We start from the raw sequence: 21,467 nt of genomic DNA on the forward strand, positions 1-21,467 counted from the left end.
GTTACCAGGAATGACCTTGAGTCAGTCTCCCTCTGGTGTCAAATAATTTAACATTTTACCTATTTTTGCTATTCTTCATGGACCCATTGGGTTCTTTTATCCTTAGCAACTCATAATTCATTGTAAATATTCTCCAGCCAGGTAAGCCCTGCACCAAAGTCTCTTTTATCTATCTGCCATTTTTCAGTACCCCAACCCTGCCTTCTTTTGCCTCTGCTTTCAGTTATCCTTGGAGTTCTAAGAAGCAAAGCCCTCTTCCCACTCATTGCTGGGAAACAGAGTTCAATGTTGCAGCTCCTCCTATTAGCCACTCTCATTTTTCCTTTTCCAAAACAACACATTAATCCAAAATCCAAAAGTAAACAGTTACTGCATGGTAAGTTTGAGAAACTCATAACCAGGAATCCTGCACACTCCCCTATCAGTATTTTCAGATTGGGGATGTGTACACGTGCTCACAAACACACCCATACAGAGATAGAAAACATCGGGAGACGGTAATACACATGGACCCTGAACTGTTTTCTTCTAACTGCAAGATATGAAGAAATTTCAGGACCTCTCTGTCGAGAGTGCTTTTCCCTTCTACATGCTGGGTTCAGCCCAGGTCAGGGCAAGCTGCCAATCTAACAGGACAATCAAGTCCCATCACATATTATCCCTCAACATTTCCTGATGAAGGCAGTTTGATTTCTCCAAAGCAATGGAGGTTCGCTGGCAATGGTGAGAGTAACATCCTGTTAGGATCAAAAGGAAATTCAGTGCTTCAACCTTTCTAGTTCTAGAATCTCTTTTTCTTAGTCCTGTGGGACTTGGATGTGTTAATAATCTTAGGGTCTCTGGCACTTGTGTCTTTAATCACTAGTTAGTTGCCTAAAAGTACCTGAAGATATGACTCTTTCTGCAGCCATCCCTCTTTTCAAATGGACCTCTAACAGCATTTCTTCTGAACATTGCTTTTAATCGTTCCACAGACTTGGAACCTGGACTTAAATGTCTGTCACAGGAATAAAGAGATTACTCCCTCCCACCCCCAGTTCTCACTTTCTACAATTTTCTCACATCATAAGACAGAAAAATACATCTGAACAAAGGTACAGATATTTCATTTCCTCCAGATAAGTGTTTCTCCCCATGACAAGGTTTAGAATGGCATATATGAGTGGTTCAAGAAATGGTTCAGCTTCACTGATCACTTCATTGAAGTTACAACACTTACTGGGTGTGCAAATGGCAGCAACCATTTTACATTCAGAAAAACAGTCATGGCTAGTGATAATCTTTCCCTTGGGTCACAAACTGAGCAAGTAACAGCAAAAAGGACCTACCCTCTTGAGCCCCACTGGCATGCAGTTACCTCAACAGAACACCATTGCATCTGATTTACTAGAGAGTACCCTGAGGAAGACCTTAACGCTCACTTTCCTGAGATGAAGGACTTAAAGGAATATTTATTTAACTACCATGTACAAAATAATGACCTCTACACAAATTCAAAAATGTTGTGCTATCTTTAAAAGTTCTACGAGGATAAAAACGCAGTAGTGGGTTGAGATCTGCTATATATTTTCAATACTAAGATAAAAGTTGTAACCAAAATTATACCAGGCATATTTTGGCAGTTAGTATAAACCCATCATTGACAAGTCACATGCCAAAAGATGTTTGATTCCAAAGTATAGGAGAAAATGAGTGAACAAGGGCCTATGTCCAAACTAATGTTTCAACTTTTCCTCTGATTTTGACAACTCTCATCTCATCAGTTTTGGCAGTTTTGATTGCCTATGATTAGGAACTTCTTTTATTAACACTGCTGGCAGATGTATCTTGCTATAGGCTCACCATCTGCTCTGCCTTATTATGAGTTTGGCCTGGAGATGGCCTTTTGTCACCACCTCTTTATCATTGGTCTCTGATGGGCCCCACTGAGATAGTGAGGAGGGATTTATCTGATCAGGTGGCCTGATCTGAGCTAAGCAGTCCCAGTAGAACAGGTCGGATTTTCCACCCACTCCTTTATCAGTTGGTGGGCAATGGCTAACTTGGGGGGCAACCAGAACGGGAAAGCCCCATTCTGTTGCTGATTATATGGGTTGTTTCTCCTCAGGGCTGTGGCCACCTCATCATGACTGTACCAGGCAGCTGCTTCTAGTTCTCCCAAGTTCACCTGGATCTGAAAGACATAAGGAAAAACAAGATATAAGGTTAGGAGATACAAAACTTAGAACACCATGGCCCAAGCTGAGAAAATGGTTCCAGAGCTGAGCAATCTTAGAAGGTGATGTCTGGGCTCTATAGACTGGGAGATAATCAGTTCTACATATTGTCCAGAAGCAAAAGAACTATAATTAAGAAATGAGAGTTAAGTATATTTTTTTTTAAAAAAAAGCAAAAAAAAAAACAAACCCCCAAAAAACACATTTAAAAAACGCTGGAAGCTCAAATAGTAAAATATTAAGAGTGGTTTGGGAATTCCCTGGTGGTCCAGTGGTTAGGATGTGCCATGTTCACTATTGTGGCCCAGGTTCAGTCCCTGGCCAGGGAACTAAGATCCTGCAAGCCATTCAGCGTGGCCAAAAAAAAAACAGTGGTTAACATTGAAGGGTAAGTTATGAATAATACTTGTTTCTCTTTGTGCCTAAATTGATTCTATAACTAGAAAAAGAATATATAAATAAATGTTACTCTTCTTTAAAGGATAAGTGTTAATGATAATCAAAAGCATAGTATCTTTCTTTCAAGAAGCAAAATAATGCAAACTGCATCCACAGGAAGCTGAGACAGATTAGATATTATTCATTTTATAGAAACCAAAGCACAAAATAAACTTTGGCACATAGGGACCATAACACCATCTGTCAGGGATGTTACAAAAGAGCAAGATGAGATTGGATAAGACAACATCTAAGTCCCTTTCAGTTAGAAGTTCCTATGATTTTATATTATTAGTCCCCAACATCCCACCTGACTTGAGTAATAAGACCAATTCTGAAATCAATCATTAAATTTTATATATTTATTGTGTGCCTACTCTATGCAAGATACTTCATTAATTTCCCGATGATGAAAGACAAACTGTTTCGTGATTGAGATAAATACAAGGGACAATGGTGATCATGTTGGCACTCCCAATTTTTATGGTGATTATTTGTTTATAAGATTGCAAATTCCTTAAAGGTATAATTCATATCTTATACATCTTTGTATAATCTAGACAATGATGGACTAGACAGGTGCTTAGTAAGTACCTACGGACCAGCTTGGATGAGGCAAAGGATATATCATAAGGGAAGCATCAGAACTTACCTCTGTCTGCCCTGGTTTCACAGTTGCATGACAGGCAATCATGAGTGTGCTATTAGGAAAGGGCCAGTGCTGGGATGCAGAGTAATGCAGTCTTTCCACCTCCAATCCCACCTCTTCTGCAACTTCTCGCCGGACGGCCTCTTCCAGACTTTCACCTATAAGCGCACAGATTAATTCAGGACAGCCCTGCAGCAGGAAGGGTGATACAGATGCCCATTTGTGAAAGGAGCACAAAACTGGCTCCAAAGTCAATGAAATACTCTTGGGAGAGCCCTATATCTCCAACTCTCTACACTAGGAATCAAGTCTGGAGTTGGGTACTGAACTGCGATACTTGAACCTACCAGGTTAGTTACACAAAATAAGAGTCGGAGAGGCTACTGCTGCCCTCAGCTTTTTAATAAAATTCAAATGCCACATTTCACCATTTGCAAATTTTACCCCAATAGACTGAGGAAAAAAAACTTGTAAATAAATATTAAATTCTAGTTAATATAATATTCATATGCATGTTGAAATATCTAGGAGGAAGTGTAAAAATGTCTGCAATCTATGCATCAAAAAATAAAATGGATTAATGGGTGGACAGAGGAATGGATAGACAGATGTGATAAAGTAAGCATAGTAATTATGGAAGTTAGGTGGTGAGTATATGGGTGTTTACTGTATAAATCTTCCAACTATGTTTATGTTTGAAAATTTGCCTACAAAATATTGGAAAGCTGATGCCACAAGGTAGTTTTCTTGATATAATAAGGAAGAATGTACTTGAGACTCCAAGCACTATGGCAACAAGAATAAGAAATACATACTATTTCATACTATAAGCTTTCATGTCCTCCAATGTTATCTGTACATGCCCTAAATTCCTTACCTATATCACAAAAACCTGACAAGGCAGAATACATTCCTTTGGGAAAGGAACTCTGGCGGGCAAGCAGGCATCGAGTCCCATCTGACACCAGAGTGATCACCGCAGGAGTCATCTAGGAAAAGGGGATGGAAAATTAGACACTAGGACTTTGGGGCTTCTTAATGAAACAAAGTAATGAGTAACTAAGGAAAGTCTTTTGGCTGTACAGGCTTCCATCCCCAAGACAGTATAGCACACAGCCTTCTTGGATTACTGTCCTTTTAAAGTGATGCTTACCTGTGGATAATAGATGATCTTATTGGAAGGGCACACACGCTTGCTGCCAGCCAGATTCTTCTTGGTGGGCTGCCCACTTCTGCTGCAGAACTGATGAGCATCATGCCAGCCGAGAAGAGCCCGAGCCTAGGAATACAAAGATGGGCTTGGTTCCATTTGGAGAGAATGTGGGGCTCTTCTATAATGGTGCTGGGGCTTCTATTTAGAGCAACTCAAAGGACATGACAATCCCTTTCCAGCTCACCTACTTTAAATGGTTATTAACTATTAAACTTTAAAATGAGGAAACTATCTGAATATAGTCCTCTAATATTTTATTTCATTTTACATTATTTTATTTTACTTTATTTTATTTTACTTCATTTCATGGGGCTGCATTGTGCAGCTTTCGGTATCTTAGTTCCCCAACGAGGGATTGACCAGGCCCACAGCAGTGAAAGCCCAAGCCCTAAGCACTGAACCGCACTGAAGTATGCATTTTTAAAAATCATATTTTAAATGCATTATGAATTATTTTAAAAATATAATATATAAAGTATCATAATGAACACCCATGAACTTACAACCTAGCTTAAAAAGAAAATATTTTCAATATAACTAAACACCCCAACATGTACTCCTCCCCTGTAAAGTTGGCATTTTTTTGCAAATAAAAAACGTTTAGAGATTTCTTCTTTAATTAAATGGGCAATCAAATGCTCTTCAGCAAGTGAAATCTAAACCTGGAGGACAAGTCATTAAAGCAATATAAAATAACTTATGAGGTATATGTCATGCTGTGGGTCATTAAAAATGTGTATAAGATAATGATCAAGGGATCAATCCAAGAAGAAGATATAACAATTGTAAATATCTGTGCACCCAACATAGGAGCACCTCAATACATAAGGCAAATGCTAACAGCCATAAAAGGAGACATCGACAGTAACACAATAATAGTAGGAGACTTTAACATCCCACTTACAACAATGGACAGATCATCCAAACAGAAAATAAACAAGGACACACAAGCTTTAAATGACCCATTAGACCATCTCGACTTAGTTGATATTTATAGGACATTCCATCCAAAAACGACAGAATACACTTTCTTCTCAAGTGCACACAGAACATTCTCCAGGATAGATCACATCTTGGGTCACAAATCAAGTCTTGGTAAATTCAAAAAAATTGAAATCATATCAAGCATTTTCTCTGACCACAATGCCATGAGACTAGATATCAATTACAGGAAAAAAATCAGTAAAAAATACAACCACAGGGAGACTAAACAATACACTATTAAACAACCAAGAAATCACTAAAGAAATCAAAGAGGAAATGAAAAAATACCTAGAAACAAATGACAATGAAAACACAATGACCAAAACTTATGGGATGCAGCAAAAGCAGTCCTAAGAGGGAAGTTTATAGCAATACAGTCCTACCTCAAGAAACAAGAAAAATATCAAATAAACAACCTAAACTTACGCCTAAAACAACTAGAGAAAGAAGAACAAAAAAACCCCAAAGTGAGCAGAAGGAAAGAAATCATAAAGATCAGAGCAGAAATAAATGAAAAAGAAAGGAATGAAACAATAGCAAAGATCAATAAAACTAAAAGCTGGTTCTTTGAGAAGATAAACAAAATTGATAAACCATTAGCCAAACTTATCAGGAAAAAAAGGGAGAAGATGCAAATCAACAGAATTAGAAATGAAAAAGGAGAAATAACAACGGACACTGCAGAAATACAAAAGATCATGAGAGACTACTACAAGCAACTATATGCCAATAAATTGGATAACCTGGAAGAAATGGATAAATTCTTAGAAAAGTACAATCTTCCAAAACTGAACCAAGAAGAAATAGAACACATGAACAGACCAATCACAAGTACAGAAATTGAAACTGTGATTAAAAATCTCCCAACAAACAAAAGCCCAGGGCCAGATGGCTTCACAGGCGAATTCTATCAAACATTTAGAGAAGAGCTAACACCTATCCTTCTCAAACTCTTCCAAATTATAGCAGAAGGAGGAACACTCCCAAACTCGTTCTACGAGGCCACCATCACCCTGATACCAAAACCAGGCAAAGATGTCACAAAAAAAGAACATTACAGGCCAATATCACGGATGAATATAGATGCAAAAATCCTCAACAAAATACTAGCTATCAGAATCCAACAGCACATTAAAAAGATCATACACCATGATCAAGTGGGGTTTATCCCTGGAATGCAGGATTCTTCAATATACGCAAATCAATCAATGTGATACACCATATTAACAAATTGAAAGATAAAAACCATATGATAATCTCAATAGACGCAGAAAAAGCTTTTGACAAAATTCAACATCCATTTATGATAAAAAAAACTCTCCAGAAAATGGGCATAGAAGGAAATTACCTCAACATAATAGAAGCCATATATGACAAGCCAAGAGCCAACATCGTCCTAAATGGTGAAAAACTGAAAGCATTCCCTCTAAGGTCAGGAACAAGACAGGGGTGTCCACTCTCACCACTATTATTCAACATAGTTTTGGAAGTGTTAGCCGCAGCAATCAGGGAAGAAAATGAAATAAAAGGAATCCAGATTGGAAAAGAAGAAGTAAAATTGTCACTCTTTGCAGATGACATGATATTATACATAGAAAACCCTAAAGACTCTACCAGAAAACTGCTAGCACTAATCGATGAATTTAGTAAAGTAGCAGGATACAAAATTAATGCACAGAAATCTCTTGCATTCCTATACACTAACAATGAAAGAATAGAAAGAGAAATTAAGGAAACTCTTCCATTTACCATTGCAACAAAAAGAATAAGATACCTAGGAATAAATCTGCCTAAGGAGGCAAAAGACCTGTATGCAGAAAACTATAAGACACTGATGAAAGAAATCAAAGATGATACAAACAGATGGAGGGACATACCATGTTCTTGGATTGGAAGAATCAATATTGTGAAAATGACTATCTTACCCAAAGCAATTTACAGATTCAACGCAATCTCTATCAAATTACCAATGGCATTTTTCATAGAACTAGAACAAGAAATCTTACGATTTGTATGGAAACACAAAAGACCCCGAATAGCCAAAGCAATCTTGAGAAGGAAAGATGGAGTTGGTGGAATTAGGCTTCCTGACTTCAAACTATACTATAAGGCCACTGTGATCAAGACAGTATGGTACTGGCACAAAAATAGAAAGGAAGATCAATGGAGCAGAATACAGAACTCAGAGATAAACCCAAGCACATATGGGCAGCTTATCTTTGACAAAGGAGGCAAGAATATACAATGGAAAAAAGACAGCCTCTTCGATAAGTGGTGCTGGGAAAATTGGACAGCTATATGTAAAAGAATGAAATTAGAACTCTTCCTAACACCATACACAAAAAGAAACTCAAAATGGATTAAAGACCTACATGTAAGGCCAGACACTATAAAACTCCTAGAGGAAAACATAGGCAGAACACTCTATGACATACATCAAAGCAAGATCCTTTTTGACCCACCTCCTAGAATCATGGAAATAAAATCAAGAATAAACAAATGGGACCTAATGAAACTTAAAAGCTTTTGCACAGCAAAAGAATCCATAAGCAAGACAAGAAGACAACCCTCAGAATGGGAGAAAATACTTGCCAAAGAAGCAACGGACAAAGGATTAATCTCCAAAATATACAAGCAGCTCATACAGCTTAATACCAAAAAAGCAAATAACCCAATCCACAAATGGGCAGAAGATCTAAATAGACATTTCTCCAAAGAAGACATACAGAAGACCAACAAACACATGAAAAGATGCTCAACATCACTAATTATTAGAGAAATGCAGGTCAAAGCTGCAATGAGGTATCACCTCACACCAGTCAGAATGGCCATCATCAAAAAATCTAGAGACAATAAATGTTGGAGAGGGTGTGGAAAAAAGGGAACTCTCCTGCACTGTTGGTGGGATTGTAAGCTGGTACATCCACTATGGAAAACAGTTTGGAGGTTCCTTAAAAAAACTAAAAATAGAACTACCACATGACCCAGCAATCCCACTACTGGGCATATACCCAGAGAACACCATAATTCAAAAAGACACATGCACTCCAATGTTCACTGAAGCACTATTTACAATAGCCAGGACATGGAAGCAACCTAAATGTCCATCAACAGATGAATGGATAAAGAAGATGTGGTACATACATACAATGGAATATTACTCAGCTGTAAAAAGCAATGAAACTGGGACATTTCTAGAGACATGGATGGGCCTAGAGACTGTCATAGAGTGAAGTGAGTCAGAAAGAGAAAAACAAATATTGTACATTAACACATATATGTGGACTATAGAAAAATGGTACAAATCAACCGGTTTGCAAGGCAGAAATAGAGACACAGATGTAGAGAACAAACATATGGACACCAAAGGGGAAAGCAAGGAGGGTTGGGGGGGGAAATGAATTGGGAGACTGGAATACCAAATTGTACACTCTAAATATATGCAGTTTATTGTAAAAAATAAACAAATAAAAAGTTAAAAAAAAAAAACAAAACTAAAAATAGAACTACTATATGACCCAGTAATCCCACTCCTGGGCATATACCCAGAGAAAACCATGATTCAAAAAGAAATAAGTAGCATAATGTTCACTTCAGCACTATTTACAATAGCCAGGACATGGAAATAACCTAGATGCCCATCAACAGATGAATGGATAAAGAAGATGTGGCACATATATACAATGGAATATTACTCAGCCATAAAAAGGAATGAAATTGAACTATATGTCATGAGGTGGATAGACCTAGTCTGTCATACAGAGTGAAGTAAGCCAGAAAGAGAAAAACAAATACTGTATGCTAATACATATATATGGAATCTGAAGAAATGGTACTGATGAAACCAGTGACAGGCAAGAGTGGAGATACAGAAGTAGAGAATGGACTTGAGGACACGGGGCTGGGGTGAGGGGCAAAGGAGAAGTTGGGACGAGGTGAGAGAGTAGCATAGACATATTTACACTACCAGCTGTAAAATAGATAGCTAGTGGGAAGTTGCTGTGTAACAAAAGGAGATCAACTTCATGGGAGATGCCTTGGAGGGCTAGGACGGGGAGGGTGGGGGGTAGTCGCAGGAGGGAGGGGATATGGGGATATGTGTGTAGATGCAGCTGATTCACTTTGGTGTACCTCAGAGATGGGTACAAGAGTGTAAAGCAAATATATTCCAATAAAGAGTTTAAAAAAAAATGTGTATAAGGCTGATAGATCATATTGCCATAGATCTCCACACCCTTATGAGACAATGATACTAACAACGGTCCTACCAAAAACAGGGTAAAAGAAAGAATAAGCAATCTCCCTATAGCACATTGTCCTTCTGCCAAGGTTTGTAGGACGGACTATAATCTGCAAAAAAAAAAAAAAAGTTTCCCGATACACTACTAAATTTCCTACAGAGCCAAGAAATCAATCTACTGTGATTAGCAAGGAAGCATCCTTCACATTCAGCTGAAAGAGAGCCTTCCTCAGCCCAATGAAAGACCCCTTGAGTTCAGTCTCCATTTCAGATTTCTGTAAGGGAGCTAAAAAATTAGAAAAGATAACGAAATGAAGCAAATGTCAAACTTTACCTCAGGGACCCTGTCAAGTATATCCTGTTAGAACAGTGTTTCCCAAACTCACCTAATAAGACTAAACTAGGGAGAATAAAAAAATATACAAGTTCTCAAGCCCCTACCTGGAGATTCTGAATAGCAGGTGAGTGAGGCCCAGAAATCTTTATTTTTTAGCAAGCACCAGGAGGTTCTTATATTCAGGCAAATTTAGGAAACATTAGAGCATAGTGTTTCCCAAGATCCTCTTCAGGGCAATAAGAACATTTGCACTAGCCACACACTATCCCTGGAAAAAAGATGAAATGGGGCCTCTAAGCTCCTATCTGAACCATCATTATATTTACAGCTACACCCTGAAAGAAAAAAGGAAAACCTGATAGGAGCCATGAGCCTCTAGCAAACCAGTTCTCAAATGCAGGTCTGAAGACCCAGAGCTACTCCAAGGTAACGTTTATTCACCTGCATTGATAAGAGAAATAAAAATGTCATGAATTTTAAAACATTTCTAATGAAGTATTTAAGACATATAAAATGTATAAAGGTACAGAGACTAATACTATAAACATCCGTGTACCACCACCTAGCTGAGAAAGAAAGCACTGAAATGTCCTTTAAACAATGATGCTAGTAGATGGTAGTATTTTTTAATGTCCTAACTTAAGAAAAATTGAAATTGTTTCGTATTCTTAAAATGTCATTGAAATTTTACTATTATGTGGAATCCCAAAGTCTAAGAACCACTGGGAAGTACCCATTAGGAGTAATGTTGTGTACCATTTATGGAAGAGGAGCTATTTAGACTTAGATCCAGAGCAAACCATGCTTCTTGCTGTTCGGAGCATCCAATTAGCACGGAATCTTCTATTATTTGCATGTCCTGTCCAAACTTACCCAGGAGCCTTTCCAACTCTAAGACATACAAAAGGAGAAGAGAAGAAAACAAGGGTTTTAATTAAACCACCAGAACCGTACTAACCTTATTGGAAACCATCTACTTCGACTTGAAGTAGGTACACCTGGTTTGTAGTCACTGCCCTGCAGCTAATTAGCTACATAATCTTGGCCTAATCACTTAAGTTCTCTAGGCCTGTTTTCTCATCAGCAATCTGAAGAGTTTAGACTAAAGGAATTCTTTCTGTATAATATTGTATTACTCTATGATTGTATCATGAAAGGAGCATATCCCCTAGTTTTAAAGATACATAATAGTTAACTTATTAAGGCACTGAAAAAAATTGTCACACAATTTTTTTAAATAAATTCATTTATTTATTTATTGGCTGCAGTGGGTCTTCGTTGCTGCGCGTGGGCTTTCTCTAGTTGTGTGCTGCAAGTGGGGGCTACTCTTCATTGTGGTGTGCGGGCTTCTCATTGAGATGGCTTCTCTTGTGGAGCACGGGCTTTAGGCACTTGGGCTTAAGTAGTTGTGACACGTGGGCTCAGTAGTTGTGGTGCACGGACTTAGTTGCTCCGCAGCATGTGGGATCTTCCTGGACCAGGGATCAAACCCGTGTCCCTGCAATGGCAGGTAGGTTCTTAACCACTGTGCCACCAGCGAAGTCCCAAGTGTCATACTTAAGATGGTAGAGAGACCAAAGCAGTTCTGTAATTTACTCTCCAGATTATGCTGCTTTTGTGCACCAGGATAGGCTGCTCATCTGAGACCCTGGTCTGTAAAGACAAGTGCTGTATAGGGAGAAAATCTGTTCTCCGGTGCATGAAGGACTCATATTTATTTGTCCATAATACAAGATTACGTTGCTAATTTATAAATAACATTTAGTGTCTTCTGATAAACATCCCCATATACTTATGCACTGCTAGAAACTACCTAAGTATTCCAACATCTGACCCTGGCAGTGTATTTAGAAGTTTGTGTATAGTGACATCATGTAAAACTCAAGGTAGCCTCTTGAATGCCGAATCCCAATGCCTTAGATATCTCTAGTTATACACCTGAAAAGAGTTCTCAAAACAAATTAATTTTCATTCACGTTTGGTTTTGACGCTTCTAAGGAGAAATTAAGTCATGATGCAGATCTTAGTATAACAGTGAGCAACTCCTTGGAGGCTGGAAATCGCTGGTCCAAGGCAGGGGTTGGCAAAATATTTTAAGTTTTGTGAGCCACATGGTCTCTGTCACAATACTCTGTTTTACCATTGTAGTGCAAAAGTAGCCATAGACAATATTTAAATGAATGAGTGTGGCTGTTTTCCAATAAAAATTTATTTACAAAACAGACATGGGTTCAAATTTGGACAGCAGTTTTCCTGACCCTTGGTTTAAGGCTATAGTGGTTCATACCATCACCAAAAAAAATTCAACTGAGCAATTCAGGTTTATACACTAATTAAACTAGCAGAAGCAGTTTGAAAAATCTGAACTCTAAAGTTGGAGGATTCTTCTCAGGAATTTGATATGGACTGAATTCTGCCACAGACCGGTCTACTTTACTAGTCTCCTTTGGGCTTACCTAACAGGCTATGCTGGGGTGCCAGGTATTGATGTTCTGATTTCTGAAGCAAAGGAGCCAGGTTATGGAAGAGGTAAAATGCTCCTGTCTGCTGGGCTTTCTTACATGCATCATCATCTTCCTTCAGCTCAAATAAATACCTGTGTTTGGGAAATAATCAAAGCATTACCAAACCACACTTAGCTTCTTGTACAGCATTCATCTTTGAGAATTCTGTTCCTGCATTGCTCTCTTACCAGGGTTATTTCCTTTTATTTCTTTATATCCAAATTTCTTTACAGAAGGATTTGAGGTGGCTACAGGGAATCATTCCCTCCTTTGTCCTACTGTATACCTTGCCCACACTTCTGTGGTTGCACTTACATGGTACTATTTGTTAATCTGTCTCCCCTGAAAGACTATGATCTTCTTAAGGGCAGGGTCTGCCTTAGTTCTGTATCATGAGTAATTAGCATATTGAATGGCTCAATTCAATAGGTATTTATTGAATTGAACTTCAAGGGTAATAAACATTTACTGAATTGAACTTCAAGGTACTTTGCCAATATTATGCTGTGAGGCAAGAATTTACAGGCAGTGGAGTGAAAAGAAAACAAGTACAGTGATAAAACATCAACCCCAGACCACCTAGAGATGGGAGCAGACATTATTATTGCAGACAAGGAGCAAGAACTATACCTTCAGAAACCCTTATTCAACCTAGAGATGATAAAGACCAGATTTTATCTCCAATGCACTCTTGCTTCAAACATCTATTCCCCTAAGTGGATGCCATTAGCTCCCTATCTCTACTGAAGGGACCACTGATGAAAGTGAAGCCACATTTGACTACACTTATTTAATAAGTGTAATATTTTCAGTAGCCAAAATTAAAATGTAGAAGAGAATATCCTATAATTAGCTTCTCAAAAAAAATGTAATGGAGCAAATTTTGTACCTTCTTTAAGGACGTCCTAAGCCTATCCTTTCAAGAGCCTTGGGGGGGGTCTGCATAATTCAGGGAGGACTGAATGTGGATTCTCCTTCTGGGGCCTTAGGGATTCTCCTGGGGCCTTTTTTCTTTGGACACACAGAGTGGCCTGCGGGATCTCAGTTACCCGACCAGGGATTGAACGCAGGCCACAGCAGTGAAAGCCCATGGTCCTAACCACTAGACAGCCACTAGGAACTCCCTGGGATAATGATTTTGACTTGTTGAAAGCCCTACAATAGACTCTCAGGTATACGGCGTATTTTGTCCCTTAAGTGGGAAACACAGTTTACAGATATTTTCTGTAGGATCTGGGAGCTTCTGTAACACCAGTACAGTTAGCTCCACATGAAACTACAAAGCAAAATGAAAAACATGCCCCAGTGGCATCTTTAGGGACTTATTTTTTGACTGTATGATAAAAGCGATTGCAATGAGCTCTTTGTAAACAGAAGTCAAAAGAAACCTGAGATTTTAATACTCATGATATTTTTATACTTACTGTGAGTGACTGCAGCCTCCTGGGACAAAGACTCAAAGTATGTCAAAGGAGAGATATGTGCCTCTCAGAAGAGTTACCAAATATAAACAACAGATCAAACACTGCTGCCTTTGTAAAAGAACAGTAAGAGTGATACAACCTGTGCTTTGCCCTAATGACCCTAAAAAGCAAAACACCTGAAAAAACAAGTTAAGGTCTTAAACCTGGGGCCTCACTGGAACTGGCCTGAGACCCAGAAAGTTCGTTACATTCTCCTTGATCACTGTCTATACTTTGGAATTCTCCAAACTATTTATTAATATTATGCATCCATACATATGCAAGTACTTTTATAATCAATCTACTAATTTGTAGCCTTTTTTTCTCAAACATATTAACATTTTTCACATCATATTCTTTACTGATAGAATTTTATTTTTCTTAGGATTTTTAAATTCATTTTCAACATATTTAATCACTTTAACACTCATTTCTTACACTATTCAGTAATTCTCTTATTGTTCTTAGAATCTCAGCCTGAGAACTGTAAATAACCCAAATGTCCAACAATATCTAAAACACGTACTGCAATTTTGTTGTTTTCTCACTTTTGCTCATGTAAGATTATGTATGTTTATGTGCCTTTAAATTTTGGACTGGGCACTCATGTATGGCAGAGCTTTCTTTTTTTTTTTTTTTTTTTTTGATTTATCTATCTATTTATGTATCTATTTATTTTTGGCTGCATTGGGCCTTTGCTGCCACACACGGGCTTTCTCTAGTTGCAGTAAGCAGGGGCTACTCTTCATTGCATTGTGCGGGCTTCTCATTGCTGTGGCTTCTCCCATTGTGGAGCACAGGCTTTAGGCTCGCAGGCTTCAGTAGCTGTGGCACTCAGGCTCAGTAGTTGTGGCTGGTGGACTCTAGAGTGCAGGCTCAGTAGTGGTGGCGCACGGGCTTAGCTGGTCCTCGGCATGTAGAATCTTCCCAGACCAGGATTTGAACCTGTGTCCTCTGCATTGGCAGGCAGATTCCCAACCACTGCGTCACCAGGGAAGTTCTGGCAGAGCTTTCAATGTGGGAAGTCCTGGTTGTGAGTGTATCTCTCCAGAGGGATTTTACATTTGCTTCTGCAAGTCTACAAATACTACTTAAAGTCTTTTCTTAGGTTGGGGGTTTGGGACCACACCACATAGATGGTGCAAATTTAAACCCCAAAACTGCATGAGAGCAGGCTAGTGTTTTCAAATTCACAGATTTTAAATTTGCCCAGGTGAGGACAAAGAAATCCTTTATCACCTTCCTGTGCTGGTGTAGACTTTTTTTTTCCTAGTCTGCCTTTCACTGTGGTTTAGTTCTTGGGGAAGGGAGTTGCAGGGGGGTGGTATGCAGGGATTGGAGTTATCTACTTTATTTTCAGGAAACTTAATGAACTATTATTCAATATAGTTTTTAATTCCATCATACGGGTGTACCATAGTTTAATTAATTTCTCCCTTACTGTTCATTCATACATTCAGCAATATTTCACTGCCTACTATCTATGTGCCAGGTACTATAGGGTTTTATGCACTAGGGGTAATATAGCGGAAAAGACAAAGTTCTTATCTTTTTTTTTTTTTAAGTCTTTATTGAATTCGTTACAATATTGCTTCCGGTTTTTTTATGTTTTGGTTTTTTGGCCCTGAGGCATGTGGGATCTTAGCTCCCTGACCAGGGATTGAACCCTCACCCCTGCATTGAAAGGCAAAGTCTTAACCACTGGACTGCCAGGGAAGTCCCCAAAGCTCTTATCTTAAAAAAAGAACTTATATTTAAGTATGTCAGACATTTTAGATATTATTGGAAATTTAGTTGTTTAGAGATTCTCCAATTATAAATAATTTGCGTTGAACATCTTTATATGTAAATCTTAATCATACATTCTTAATCCCCAATATATGATTTTGAGATATTTATATTTTATAATTTAATGGACCAAAGAGATAATAATCAGACCTCAGTTTGGTCAAAACTCACCGTGTCTTAGTGACATAAGTTGACAGCAGCCTACAGTGCCAAAAAGATTTTCTCCTGCAAGCAATTCCACAATACAGGGACATTGTCTGGTCCTTAGGGGAAAGAGGAGTTTAAAAAAAAAGAGAGAGAGAGAGATCATAGCATGCAATTTAAAGTAATGAATCACCAAGAGGGTTATATTTTAAGCCAGAATGGGATCACTATAAATGAAGTAAGAAGAATCCTGTAGATAAGAAAAATATAAAATCACAGGTATTAGGAAAATATTTCAAAAGGCAGCTAAGAAAATCCATGGATCTAAGATATTTTCTATTTTTTAGATCTCATTGTGAGAGGAAAAATAATTCTATACCTTAAGAATCCATTCTGCAGAAGGTAATTTCTTTTAAATTGTATAACAGTAAGTGTTTTATTCCCATGAAAAGTTCACTTCACGCTAGCAATAAAAAAGTCAAAGAAGTTCCACTGAAACAAGAAAATCAGTACAGTTAAATAACCAATCATCCTTTTAACTGTGCCCAAGGGAAGCAAGCTTTGACACTAAACCACCAAGGGATGTCTAAAGTTTAGGCCTACTTCTTGGTTGCATAATTATGAATCACTGATGACTAATCTTTGGACAGTTTTTGCTATAATCTATGTCGTAACCAAGGGTAAAATATATTTAGTAAGTGACAGGCAACAAAATATTTATTGAATACTGACTTTTATGCAAGTTCTCTTAAGGGACACAATAATGTAAAGGATAAAAATCCCTCAAGGGACTCTAGCAGGAGAGAGAAAACAAATATATAGCTTTCACAGAAGGCAGTATGTGATATGTGGGTTATAAAGCACTCTAGGAGAGTATTAAAAGTATAATCCCTATTTTAATAACCCAAAGACTTGTGTGATATACACACAGAGGAAATGAATTTAAAGTCAACATTTCTGTCTCATATACAACTCTGCGAGTGTGAATTGATAGGATATTTTTGGAGGGCAATTTGGAAATTATCAAAATATGAAAATAAGCATCTTTTTCCCCTAGCAATTTCACTTCTAGGAATTTATCCTAGGAAGAAAAGGATATGTACAGGAATGTTAACTGAAAATTATGATAAAATGGAATAATACACAGTTGTTTAAAATAAACAGATAATAAGATAGTAGGAAAAAATATATGTAGTAACAGGGAAAGATATTCAGAATATATTATTAAGTAAGAAAAGTAAGTAGTATTTGGTTAGTTTAGCATGATCTAATTAATTTATAAAGAAAAGGATATACATATACATACTAGCATAATTAATTAGCTATATATTTATTTATATTTTTAAAATGACTAGAAGTCCATATATCAAACTCTTAAGAGTGACTAATTTGAAAGAGTGGGGTGGAGATAGGCACTGAAAGGGTACCTGTAATTTTTACTTTTTACATTTCCGTACTTAAAGAAATTTTTTTAACCATGTGTTCATATTTCTTGTACAGTAAGATAACATGTAATAAAACAGTAGTTCCCAGGACTGTCTGTACTACGAGGCTTTTTCCAGGCCATTGTTCCCAGTAGCACTTCATCACATTCCCTGAGAGCCACAGCGAATTTCTTTGGTGAGTTCCTTGAATTCCTTTGGTAAGACTGTAAGAGCTGTTTGTAGTTATGACTACCAACTAATCTGTGTGGCCCACTGTGCTTTGCTGCCTGATGTTCTGCCCAAATGTAATGCCTACTAAATTAACCTTAGCCAATTTTGGATTATCATGGCCTGCTGACTCATAGCTTGTAGAATATTTAGTAAAGATCCTAATGTAGCTCAAAAAAAATAAGAGGAAAACCAGATATATATTAACTGAGAATTGTACCTTCATTGGTACAGTCATAAACCTAGTAAAGATTGTCTAATACTTTTTCTAAATGTTCCCTTGTATATTTTTATACACATCTTATATAAAAGCAGTGTAGGCTACTTAAAAGACAAAGAAGAGAAAATGATTTCCTTAAAATTCAGCTTTAACCATATTTTTCTCTTTCAAATAAATCATTTGAATTATCAAATTAATATAACTATATTACAGGACATCTAGAAAGCAGAATTGTGAGAGCACCCATAATATCACCACATTGATATAACTTATAATTTATCTACTAGTCTTTTGCACATACAACCTTTACACATTTATAATCAGTAAACATCTTTTCAATTTGTTTTCATGAAACATGTCATAAGCAGTTTTCTATGTTTTTGTATAAGCTTTACTTTTTTTTTTTTTGGCTGCATAATATTACACCAAGTAGACTCCTATCCTTATTTTGCTAAATATTCCCCTAATTTTAGACATTTAGGTGGCTCTGATTTTAAATCACCAGAAATAAAATACTAATAAATACCTCTGTGCTGATATTTTCAGGTTACCTCTTTAAGTTCCTAATATAGAACTACTGGGACAATATCTGTTTTAATATTATATGGCTCTTTCTACACATTGCCACACTTACAAAGTTTGATAGCATTTGGTTAAAAAAGAAACTTTTATATTTCTTTGATCACTATTGAGATTCAAAGTGTTTTCAGATTTAACAGTCCTAGCTCCCCTTTTGTAAACTGTCTGATGTCCTGTCCTCGTTTATTTATTGTGGTTTTACTCTACTTTTGACCATTCTAAGTTTTAAAATACTGTAGTACATTTACATCATTTCCACAATATCATCTCTGAAATGCATGGTAGGACCCACTGCTATATGTATTGCTTTTCCCTGGGAAGCTGTCATTCAGACTGAACCTCAGGACAAAAAAAGAGGCTTGTTAAAATAGTCAAGAGGCTATGTGAGATTACTTTTAGGATAAAAATACAACTTCTTATGGCCCTATATTATTTAGAAACTTAATGCAAGAAAAATTTGCTACTGCTTTTCTGAAATGGTTTGTGATTTTTACCTTTAGGAGTCTTCAGTGTGATATATTATTCAAAATGTATTGACCCAAGGGCTCAGACTTGGTAAACATGCTGGTCAACAACTGGTAAACATGCTACATATGAAACACATCCAGCTGCTCAAATGCCCCATTAAGAACAGGATAGTTGTTTTTGTTTGAATTGGCAACTATTATTGTACTTTATGCCTGATGGCAGGCTGGGGATAAAAATGTACTATTCACAAAATCAGTCTTGGAAGAAAATGTTAGCACCATTATTTTACTTTAAATGACAAGCTCAGGCCTGCCTTCTATTTTGTTTACAGTGCAAATGCATGTCTCCTCCAAAGCAGGAAAGGGACAGGGAAGTAAGCACTGGAGAGACTTGGACTTTTGTTCCTGGCTCTCCCACTGACTGAATTTGTGACCTGGGGCTGTCACCTAACTTGGGGAGCCTGTCTCATTTCTCACAGGGGAAGGAAGGAGAGAAAAAGGATCTGAAATGTATTATAACTATGTCAGGATTTGACATACCTAAGTCTCAGATCTGTTAGTCTGTAAAATCCTTAAGGGCTGGTATTGCATCATCCCTATCTACAACGCACAGTCTCTATCACAGTATAAAACACAATATACATGAATGAATGAATGAATTTATTCCATTTAACAGAAGAGGAAGATAAAGCTTTGAGAGCGTTACCAATCTGAGATGACAGTCTAGTGAGCAACAGATGGACCCTCAGGGCTATCTGGCTCCAAAGCTCATGTTTTGATGAGAAATACATGGGATATCACCTTCCAACATTCATGTACTATTTAAGTTTTTAGAAAGCACAACTTTAAAAAAGTACTTTTAAAATTAAGTTTTTAAAAAAGACTGATAAAAATAAATATTAAAAAAATTTAAAAAATGAAAAAGACTGATAGAGGAACTTCCCTGGTGGTCCAGTGGTTAAGAATTCGCCTGCCATTGCAGAGGACACGGGTTCGAGCCCTGGTCCGAGAAGATCCCACATGCTGAGGAGCAACTAAGCCTGTGTGCCACAACTACTGAGCCTGTGCTCTACAGCCCTCAAGCCACAACTACTGACCCACACACCGCAACTACTGAAGCCCTTGCACCTAGAGCCCGTGCTCCACAACAAGAGAAGCCACCGCAATGAGAAGCCTGTGCACCGCAATGAAGAGTAGCCCCTGCTCTCCGCAACTAGAGAAAGCCCATGTGCAGCAATGAAGACCCAATGCAGCCAAAAATAAATAAGTAAATAAATAAAATTATTTATTAAAAAAAAAAGACTGATAGAGATGAAAGGTAATATCATTTTGATCAAAAACTATTAAATAATGATGAGGCAAAGCCCTTAGGAGGAACAATTTCTCTGGACCTCCTGTAATTAATAATTCACGTATGCTTCTCATCCTGTTCATTTTACAGAGGAAAGATTAATTTATAAAGCACTACTGCATGACAAAAAAGCCCATCTCGAATCTCTGTGGTTACTTCTACTAAGAAGAGGCCAGGTTCAGTAGTGTTTGAGAGAGTCCTTTTCAGGGAGTCTGATTTTTATGATTGTGGACCTCAATGGGATGGGAAGTATGCAAAACTGAGGAGCTACTGGGAAACAGATTTCAAGTTCTCACTGACCAGCTTTATGGTTTGCTTTCTAAAAAAATAATTTTCCTTCCCTTAATTCAAAATAATTCAGGCACGATACAGAGAAATTAACAAATTCCATTTTTAAACCACTCTCCAAAAAAAGTATCAGAAAATTTTTAGCTGTAGTTAATCTGATAGCTCCACAAGTTATGATGAAAAACTGTGGTTATTGCCTGGTTTCTGCAAGAAGGAAGAAAGTCTGACAGAAAACTTTTTTCAAGTTCTGATTATGTCTCCCCATAAAATCTAATTGGAACCTGAATAGGTTTCTTCCACTTAGAACCTGAGTAGGTTTCTCTTCCGCTGTACTTACTCTGAATTCTCTTGCGGGTGCCTGTCTAGGCCTCAACAATCAGCCGAACCAGGAAACTCCAAATGTTGGCCTCATTCCTCAAAAGACGATTGCTGCCTCTGCCACACTTCCCAGAATTCTCCTAAAAGATGCGCTCTGGGAAATGTAGTTCAACCCTCATGCCTGCTGCTAAGCTCTCCAAAGTTAACCACGATTGTCCAAAGCGTGCTTCTGCCACACTTCCCAGAATCCTCTTAGACATGCACTCTGGGAATTGTAGTTCAATTCCCAGGCATACGGCTATGCCCTCCAACTGCAAAGTTAACATGGAATCAAAAGCATGATCTTCTAAGATCTAAATTCATTACCAGCAATACTTCTAGCATTAGATCCATTTTTCAATAACAAAAAGATAGTCTTTAAACCCATCCTCCTACACAGAAGGCATATTTGGAGTGGGTCGGGGAGAGGAGTGTTGGGATGGGAATTCAGATACCTTTCAACCTTTCTGAATTTCTAATTCTATCTCTGTCTGCTAAGTTTAGAGCTAGCTCTAGCATTTCATAAAATTCTGCCAGTTTGAAAGGACAGGGCTGTATCTAAATGTGTTTGAGCTTT

General features: G+C 37.6%; 1 protein-coding gene across 8 annotated transcripts; it reads right to left on the reverse strand.

Moving 5' to 3' along the window:
* Window positions 1-1,370: 1,370 nt before the first annotated feature.
* On the reverse strand, window positions 1,371-20,983 carry NUDT13 (nudix hydrolase 13). 8 transcript variants are annotated; one of them, XM_057737138.1, is made up of 10 exons: window positions 20,871-20,962; window positions 16,356-16,468; window positions 16,004-16,095; window positions 12,534-12,673; window positions 10,834-10,968; window positions 9,920-10,026; window positions 4,457-4,582; window positions 4,181-4,292; window positions 3,307-3,461; window positions 1,371-2,173 (listed from the first exon to the last, which is right to left on the reverse strand). In XM_057737138.1, exons 3-10 carry the CDS (start codon window positions 16,084-16,086, stop codon window positions 1,973-1,975), a joined length of 1,059 nt encoding a protein of 352 aa, XP_057593121.1. In that variant the 5' UTR covers window positions 16,087-16,095; window positions 16,356-16,468; window positions 20,871-20,962; the 3' UTR covers window positions 1,371-1,972. The 8 variants fall into 8 exon arrangements, with proteins under 8 accessions (XP_057593121.1, XP_057593119.1, XP_057593127.1 ...); XM_057737136.1 differs by lacking the exon at window positions 16,356-16,468 and having other exon boundaries at window positions 20,871-20,983; XM_057737144.1 differs by lacking the exons at window positions 12,534-12,673; window positions 16,004-16,095; window positions 16,356-16,468; window positions 20,871-20,962 and adding an exon at window positions 10,433-10,518 and having other exon boundaries at window positions 10,834-10,962.
* Window positions 20,984-21,467: the final 484 nt, after the last annotated feature.

The sequence above is a fragment of the Hippopotamus amphibius genome, chromosome 5, assembly GCF_030028045.1.
Source record: "Hippopotamus amphibius kiboko isolate mHipAmp2 chromosome 5, mHipAmp2.hap2, whole genome shotgun sequence".
Classification (NCBI taxonomy): domain Eukaryota; kingdom Metazoa; phylum Chordata; class Mammalia; order Artiodactyla; family Hippopotamidae; genus Hippopotamus; species Hippopotamus amphibius.

Excerpts from the sequence above, each read along its gene's own strand:
- NUDT13 (XM_057737136.1), bottom strand. The coding sequence starts at position 16,086 with ATGTCCCTGTATTGTGGAATTGCTTGCAGGAGAAAATCTTTTTGGCAC. Across the intron at positions 4,583-9,919 it reads ATGCTTCCTTGCTAATCACA|GCTCGGGCTCTTCTCGGCTG; the intron begins GTAGATTGATTT and ends TTGTATTCCTAG. Across the intron at positions 4,293-4,456 it reads AGATCATCTATTATCCACAG|ATGACTCCTGCGGTGATCAC; the intron begins GTAAGCATCACT and ends CCCTTTTCCTAG.